The sequence below is a fragment of the Alosa pseudoharengus genome, unplaced genomic scaffold (genome assembly GCF_046254945.1).
Source record: "Alosa pseudoharengus isolate Yale_2024_CS ecotype anadromous, Long Island Sound unplaced genomic scaffold, YU_APseudo_1.1 YU_APseudo_1.1_scf_18, whole genome shotgun sequence".
Classification (NCBI taxonomy): Eukaryota; Metazoa; Chordata; class Actinopteri; order Clupeiformes; family Clupeidae; genus Alosa; species Alosa pseudoharengus.
The window spans coordinates 33818845-33826344 of NW_027468650.1; the positions used below are offsets into that span (position 1 = coordinate 33818845).

At 46.0% G+C, this 7500-nt stretch overlaps 1 protein-coding gene across 5 annotated transcripts in view; it reads right to left on the reverse strand.

The window, feature by feature from the left end:
- arhgap28 (Rho GTPase activating protein 28) overlaps positions 1-7500 on the reverse strand; it is a 29703-nt gene that overhangs the window by 8074 nt on the left and 14129 nt on the right. For 4 of the 5 annotated variants that reach the window (XM_076291014.1, XM_076291017.1, XM_076291018.1 and 1 more), the window contains exons 3-8: positions 7416-7500; positions 3840-3918; positions 3384-3559; positions 3056-3221; positions 2866-2957; positions 1022-1099 (exon numbers count right to left, since the gene is read on the reverse strand). The exon at positions 7416-7500 is cut by the window's right edge and continues 136 nt beyond it. In XM_076291014.1, coding sequence (XP_076147129.1) covers positions 1022-1099; positions 2866-2957; positions 3056-3221; positions 3384-3559; positions 3840-3918; positions 7416-7500 — 676 coding nt within the window. The remainder of the gene's footprint in view (positions 1-1021; positions 1100-2865; positions 2958-3055; positions 3222-3383; positions 3560-3839; positions 3919-7415) is intronic. The other variant, XM_076291015.1, reaches the window with a different exon arrangement.

Below are 7500 nucleotides of genomic sequence, written 5' to 3' on the forward strand. Positions count from 1 at the left end.
TTATGTAAACAAAATAAATACTGCCCAGTATGTTAGCATCTTTGACATTGAATGTGCACATCCCTAAAAAACAAATAGGATGTTCAGATGCCTGTTACAGTATGTGTTTAACTTCCTCCCCCGAATCCTCAACATAAATCTTCTACAGAGAGCCTCCTAACTGTTAACCATCTCCTTGTGTCTTAATGCCAGACAACCAAAAGGGAATCCAATAGCTCTGCGGGAGCCAATAGCTTTTTTCTTCATGGAAAGTGCTGAGTGGGAGGTTGAGACACTGACCCGTGTGGCGCCACACAAATCAAAGCAGGCCACTACCTCCAGCTCTGGCCTCCTCTTTAACGGCAGGACAGGGAGGACAACCAGAGGCCTGGAACCTGAACCCCGGGTGCTGTGTGGTGGGTGCTGCCCAGATAGGAGGCGTTTAGGATTCTGATGGGAGGCTCTTTCAGTAACGGGAAATCCTAAATCAGGAGTTCCCACTCACACTCGCACTGAACAGGTACGGAATTTATGGTGGAACCCAACGACGCGGCTCTGTGATGGGAAGTTCTGCTCTAAATCATTCTGTCATGTCCATATACGGCTAGGCAGCACGAGAAATGTGCAAAAAATGTGCTTGAAAAGGGATGCCATGAAAAGGCTGGTGACAGCTAAAGACATATAAAGGGACTCTTCCAGCAAATTCTCACCAGTCCTTAGCATCTGTTATGAATGTGTCATCATATAGCCATCTGTGTCATAATTCATAACTCTTAACTTACAGTCACGTCCCATGCTATGCAGCTCAGGATGAGTCTCAAAGGGAGCTATATTTAGTCAGAACTATAAATGTCAGGTTTGGGCTGACAGGGAAGGAGCAAATGTAAATGTCTGATATAAAGAGACGCGGATGCCTTCAAAATGCCAAGGTCTAGCAGGCCTTTAGTCAAGGATTCTGTTTTCAGAAGGGCAGGAATGCAGGGAGGTGAGACGTGTATGTGTGTGTTTGTGTGATTTGTGGTGGAGTTAATCCTGATCTTACCTTCACTCTAGAAGCCGATCCTGGCACTCGGAGAATCCCCTCCGTTTGCAGGCCTGTCTGCTCCAGCTTAGACAGCAGCTGCAAGTGAAGCACACACACACACACACACACACACACACACAGAGAGAGAGAGAGAGAAAAAGGGAAAAGTATTATTATAGTTTTATCAATGTATACATCACCCAGCTATACAATAAAATATCATAAATTCCATCAATTTGATTGCAATAAAAAGAGAATATATGATAAGATTAATATATAAAGAAAATATTCAATTCGTATGAAAGCTGTTTTACAGTAACTTCAAAAATAACTACAGTCTAGACAACATGAAACAGCCAAAAATGGTGATTTATGCTTGGTCATAAATAGAGTCATAAATCCAAAGTGATTAAATTAAAACCTCTGAGCTCACCCTTTTTGGAAATTTACCACAAGTCAAATAACTTTGTTTAATTAGCTGAGAAAAGCATTGTGAATAAACAGTGTGCATTTCACTGCTTTGTTTTGTTGCCGTCGGACTTCAGGCGGCCCTTGTTTAGCTTGGAGATAGCACAGCTGGCCACGGGTGTGTGTGTGTGTGTGTGTGTGTGTGTGTGTGTGTGTGTGTGTGTGTGATTTGGGGTGAAGGGATCTTTTGGCATTCCTGTCTCTTTAGCAGCAGATAGATGCTCCTTAATCTGCACCAACCAGATAACCCAATCAGACGTCTTTTGCTCAAGCGCCCTGGCCTCCATAACGGCAGCGGTGGCTTCCCAATCTCCTTCAACCTCTGAGCTCCCTGTCAAAGTCCCCCCTTCTCCCCGAGCCTTATTCAATCCTTTAAACACCAGCAACAGATAACAGATGCCCCTCTCTGTTCCTCAGGCACGCTGTTGTTGTTGTTGGTCAGCTGAGCTTGTGGAAACAGTAGGAGAGGTTTTCTGGTAAATGTTTGCTTATGGGGTGGTTGTTGGGCTTTAGGCCGAAGAAATCTTCTTTAGGCATTCACTGCAAGGGGAAAGTGCTGGTAATTTAACTAATCTTCAAGCAGTTTAAACTGGAATTTGAGGGGAATTAAGAACTCAAAACTTTAAGCTTTGGGTCACCTCCTGGATATTTATGCCGTTTTCTGTTAATATCTTCTCTAACCAACTGAACTACTGCCCACTCACTTATTTATATATTTTATATATTTTTATTGGGCTGGTGGCCAACTTGGTACACCTCTATCTCCTGTCTGACAACTCATGGTGTATGAAGCCCTTGGGGTTAATCGTTGTGAAGTCTTGTGTGTATGTGCCAGGTGTCAGTGGTGCCAAAGATGAATATCCACGTGAGTAGAATTTTGTTCTACCTCCAGTAGGCCCTGGCACACTTTAACTGGCTCTCAGTAACCACGTGCCAGACATCTACACCTTTTAACAAACCATACACCAAAACCAACCTCTGCCCCAGCTCAGCCTGAAAGCAGGAGACACCACATTTAAAGCACGAGGGGTAAAAGCAGCAATCGAGTGGCAATCAGTCCCACAAGACTGTGTATTTTGCTGAACTGGCCATCCCCAGGCAGCTCCCACACAGCGGAAAAATGCTGAGACAGGGACAGGAACAGAGACGGCTTCTGGGAGAGGCCGGGCAGGAATGTCACGAGGTCCACGCAGGGTCAAAATAATAGCAGCTATCACATAGAGGGAGTAGCTGAGCAAGGTGGCGGAAAAGCCAAGGAGCCGACTGACCCCCAACAAACGCTGACCAAGAGATTTTTTTTCGTCCCGAAAGTGGGAGTCATTAAGTTGTTACAGCAGGAATTTCCGGTGGACCGAAAAGAAGACTGAAAAACATGTTCAACAATTTTCCTGTACCTTTCTGAACACCAGAGGAACCCGGGAGCCGGGGAGTTTTTTCTGGTCGTTTTCCAGGAGGGTCGTCAGGGGAACCCCAAATATGCCGCTCTCTGTGGAGAGAGCGGGAAATTATTCACAACAACTCGTCTCGATATTCATACCAGAGGAAAATCAGTGTGAACGCTCTCGCCCACTCGCACGCACTCACCGCGCGTCTTGCTGCGCACCACGCGGTTCCGCCTAAGCTCGATGCCCAGGCCATCGTAGAAGGTGGTCAGCTCTATCAGGGCAAAGTAGCCAATCTTCTTCATGTCCTCCGACGACAAGTCGTACACCCTTGTGAGGCCCAGTTTGGGCTTGACAATCTGAAACGTCTGAAACAAAAACAGAAGATTATGGGGTTGTTGGTGTAAGAATGAGCCTGGAAAACACATGACAAACAAGTTCTTTTAATAAACTCCCTACATCAAAAGGTTCTTTTAATAGACATGCTAAATGCACAGTGATGGGTGAGTAAAGCTGGAATGAGAACTCACTGGCAGGTCTTTGTCATCTTTTCTGATCCTCTGGCAGTCTTGGCAACCTTTGCCTTTGCGATGTCCAGTCCCGGCGTCTGAGTAGGGCACATCAAATGACAAGATGTACTCCTCTGGGTCAAACTCGGACACACAGGTCTCTTCAGCTGACTGGAACACCGGGGATGAGGGCACTGCTGGGGGACACATATGTACAAGTAACAGTATTTAATGAACTAACACATTGACACAGCAATGGCATGTTATAGGCATGGTATACATTTAACAATCTTTACTGAAAAAGTCTATGATGGCATATGCATTATGAAGAGATAATAGTTTGGCCAATTTGCCCTTATCAAGAGCAGATTTGCATTTAGACCAAGCAAAAAACACAGCTCAAATGACTAGTATGTTCATAATCAATTGTTTTCCCTCATCACTCTAAAATGTCAGGCCTGCAATTCTCACTCTTACCCCTAGTAGGTGTCCGATGGGGCAGTTTGGGAGCGATCTGTCCACTGGGGGAGAGAGGTGGGGGTAGCGGGTCAACTGGCTGCAAAACAGAAGCAGGTAGAAAAATCACCATTCAACTCAGCAATGTGGCTTTCTATATGAACTCATCCACAGAGCTGGGATCAGAGCTCTGTTCACACAGGCACAGTGCGGGGGAGAGATAAACAGATCTTTAACCAAACAGATCGCAAAGATACAGCAGAGAGCATTTGACCAAAAGTCAATAAACGTCCCCCTTTTTCACAATGCTGATTTGTTTGATTTGGCTTGATTTCTTTTGTTCATCTCTCTTTTTGACCCCACTACCCCTGAACCTAATCTTCACTGCAATCCAGTCTCGGGCCGCTGTGAATAGGCTCAGCGCTGGCGTGAACAAGCCCTATTGTTCCGTACAGCTGACTACAGTGGAGGTCAGTCTCCACATTTACAACAACAAACTTCCCTTTATTTCCCCCATACACTCTGCACGTTCCAGGCACGGAGCCCATATATGGATATATACATTACAGTATACTTGCTGACAGCAAGGGTGAGAGAGAGTGTGTGTGCATGTGTGCGAAGCGGGGGTGAGGTGTGTCTGTGTGTGTGGGGGGGGGGGGGGGGGGGGCTGTTGAATAGGCGCCTGCAGAGGTGAAACAAAGCCATATGTCCATGTATATATTGCTTTTATTCAAACTGCATGGCTCAGTCTGTCATCCACTGCTGACTGAAAGTACTGGACCCCAGGCCCTCTGCTCAGCATAAACATCACCCAGGCATTGGCAACGCTGATGGAGGGAGGGGGGCTGTCTATATAACCACTGTAAACACTCAGAACTTTTACTCTGAAACCATAAGTGCCCTCGCAAAACGAGTATGAGCAATGAGCAATTTGCTGTCCTGCCACTCTTGCCTAAATGAGCTCAAATCCAGCCTGCCTTGGGCATGTGTCATGTTTCATTACTTTTCCCGGCTGTTGGCCACCAACCTCTCAAACACCATCTTACACCGAAAGCAGCACGGCTCTCTTAGCCATTCTATGATCTTGCACACTGAACAGTGCTACGCTATGCACTCTCTGCTCTACTTAATTGACAGACGCTATGCGTCAAGGGTCACAGGGAATGTGTGTGAGCGTGTGTATGTGTATATGTACGTGTATGTGTGCAATCTAAGTTTGTGTGAGTAGACTATATGTGTGTATGCATGTGTGTATGTATGTGTGTGTGTGTGTGTGTGTGTGTGTCGGAGCAGGACTGACACACTCAGATGGCTGTTAGTCATGGTGGCATGCTGTGACTCACTCCCTCAGGCTCCAGCCAGGCCTCCCTCCCTCCCTCTGAGCTGGCCTGCTAGAAAGCTCAGCCTCACAGACACAGCATGCACTACTTTCTGTTTATCTCAACACAGCAGCACAGGAGGGCATAGCAGACCTGTTTAGACACTTGTTACAGTCTTCAGTGTTTAATCAGATATGGTGTGAAACTGAATACATACAAATATTATAAAAAATGTGCATTATTTAATTATTTCATAAACTATTTTATCTGAAACAACAAATTGCTGATTAAGATGCAGTATAGGAGGGAGACATTATTTATAGACATAATCATCTTACTAGTTCTAAGTTTGCCACTGAAGTTGAAAGTTACCTCTGGAAACTAATGAAAACAAGGCTATGAGAGCATGATCCTCAGAATATATACCAGGAACCACTTCAAATATGGAAATCTCACTCCAGTTGCATCGGCTTCAATACACCATCATATGGACATCATCATATCACTACAAACATGTCCCTACCACAAATGGCATCTTTCATATCTCCTGCCACAACATTATCTCATTCATAACTGTGGCCCAACCATGGCTGTATTCCAAACGGAATAAAAAAACTGCTGCCTTTAAAGATATCTAACAGGGGAGCGAAGCATCAAGGCATGTCTGAATCAAATATTTGTATGAAATGCTGCCTTCTAAGATACCTTCATTTTGCCGAAAGTACTGTAACATAGATCTTTCATATCATAGATAGTATCTTTCATGCTGCCTTCAGTGTCCAAAATTCTACTTAATTGTGAGCAGCTATTGCTGAAGTCGAACGTAACGTTATTCTGCTTTCTGGTATCCTGGCAACGGTTTTCTGTGTTGCTATCTTGCTAGGCTGTCCGAAACAAAGTTTGTAGCTGGTACCTTGATGCCTGCTACGGCAAGTGACATGTTAGAGAGCTGAAGGCAGCAAGACTTGCACATGACATGCACTAGCAACAGCAGTCGTTGTGAGATGTTCAATATAAACAGATGAAAATAAACAACTTTAATGTGTAGCAAGATCCTATGCATTAACAAGTTATGCCTTAATGCCTCGATAAAAATGTGATTATAGCCACAGCAACACTGGACATTTCTACTCTTCTACGGGGACAGGCAGCTCAAGACTGTCACAACAAGGACGGTGACTGCCGTTCAACCAGGCTGCTATAAGTGTAACTCCTAATGGGAATGATGTGGCTCTTTGCCCCTAGCTAGCTATTTGGAGGACTGTGAGCCTGTTTTCATTTCATTCCCATAATCCAAATCCATTTACGCTGTCTGCTGGAGCCACCACAGGCTCAGGGCAAGAAGCAAAACAAAGCTTGGGTTACCTGCTCTAAACCTGCCCCTGGGCAGCACCACACATAACTCACGGTTATTAGATCCGGCCAACATGTGCATGGTGTGTGTGTGTGTGTGTGTGTGTGTGTGTGTGTGTGTGTGTGTGTGTGTGTGTGTGTGTGTTTGTGTGTGTGTCTTTTAAAACTAACAGTCAGGAAGTAGCTTGTGCCGCTCCCCCTCCCTTCAACAACAGTATACAGTGAGCTTGTCACATTCCAGCTGAAGTCAGTGGGACAAACCTATTTTAGAGGCCACCAGTGGCAGCTGCCACCGCAGCTGAGAGGCTGCTTACACACACACACACACACACATACACATGCACACACACACACACACACACACACACACACACACACACACACACACACACATGCACGAACACACACACACACCACCCCCACCCACCCCCAACACACACACACACAAAATTTCTGCGCATACCGTTTAAAAAACGTGTCTGCCAGCGGCACGAGAGTCAAACTGAAAGGCGGCGACACTTCGCCACCTGAAGCACATCCATCCTGGGCCTGACGCAGCATGAAGGAATGTGGCGCGCATAAAAAGGCCACTCTAGCATCGCCTCGGGGGATCCTCCCCACAGCTGAGGCATCTAAACTAGTCCCACCGCTCCCCTACGGCTGTCTACTCACAGCATCCGCTGCAATAGATATGTTGAAATGTGATGATGCAGCAGTGTCAAAACATTCCAAAGGTAAACAACTGCGACGTCTGCGGCAGTATGGGATGGTTTTGGTATCAGATGCGTCACTCTTTGTGCCCTTGAACTACAAGCCCCCTTTTGTATGTAGTTCAAGGGCACATCTTTGTGAAACTTCCCACACTGACTGTACATTTTGTGAGTGGCAGGTGTTGCCGTCACTGGGCGCTGAGGTTATGGCTCACCGAGCTGTCTGGCGTGTTGAACACGTCTCGCACGTGCCGCATGGGCTGCTTGTTCCTCTTGCGCATGGTCTGCGTGTAGTTGTCC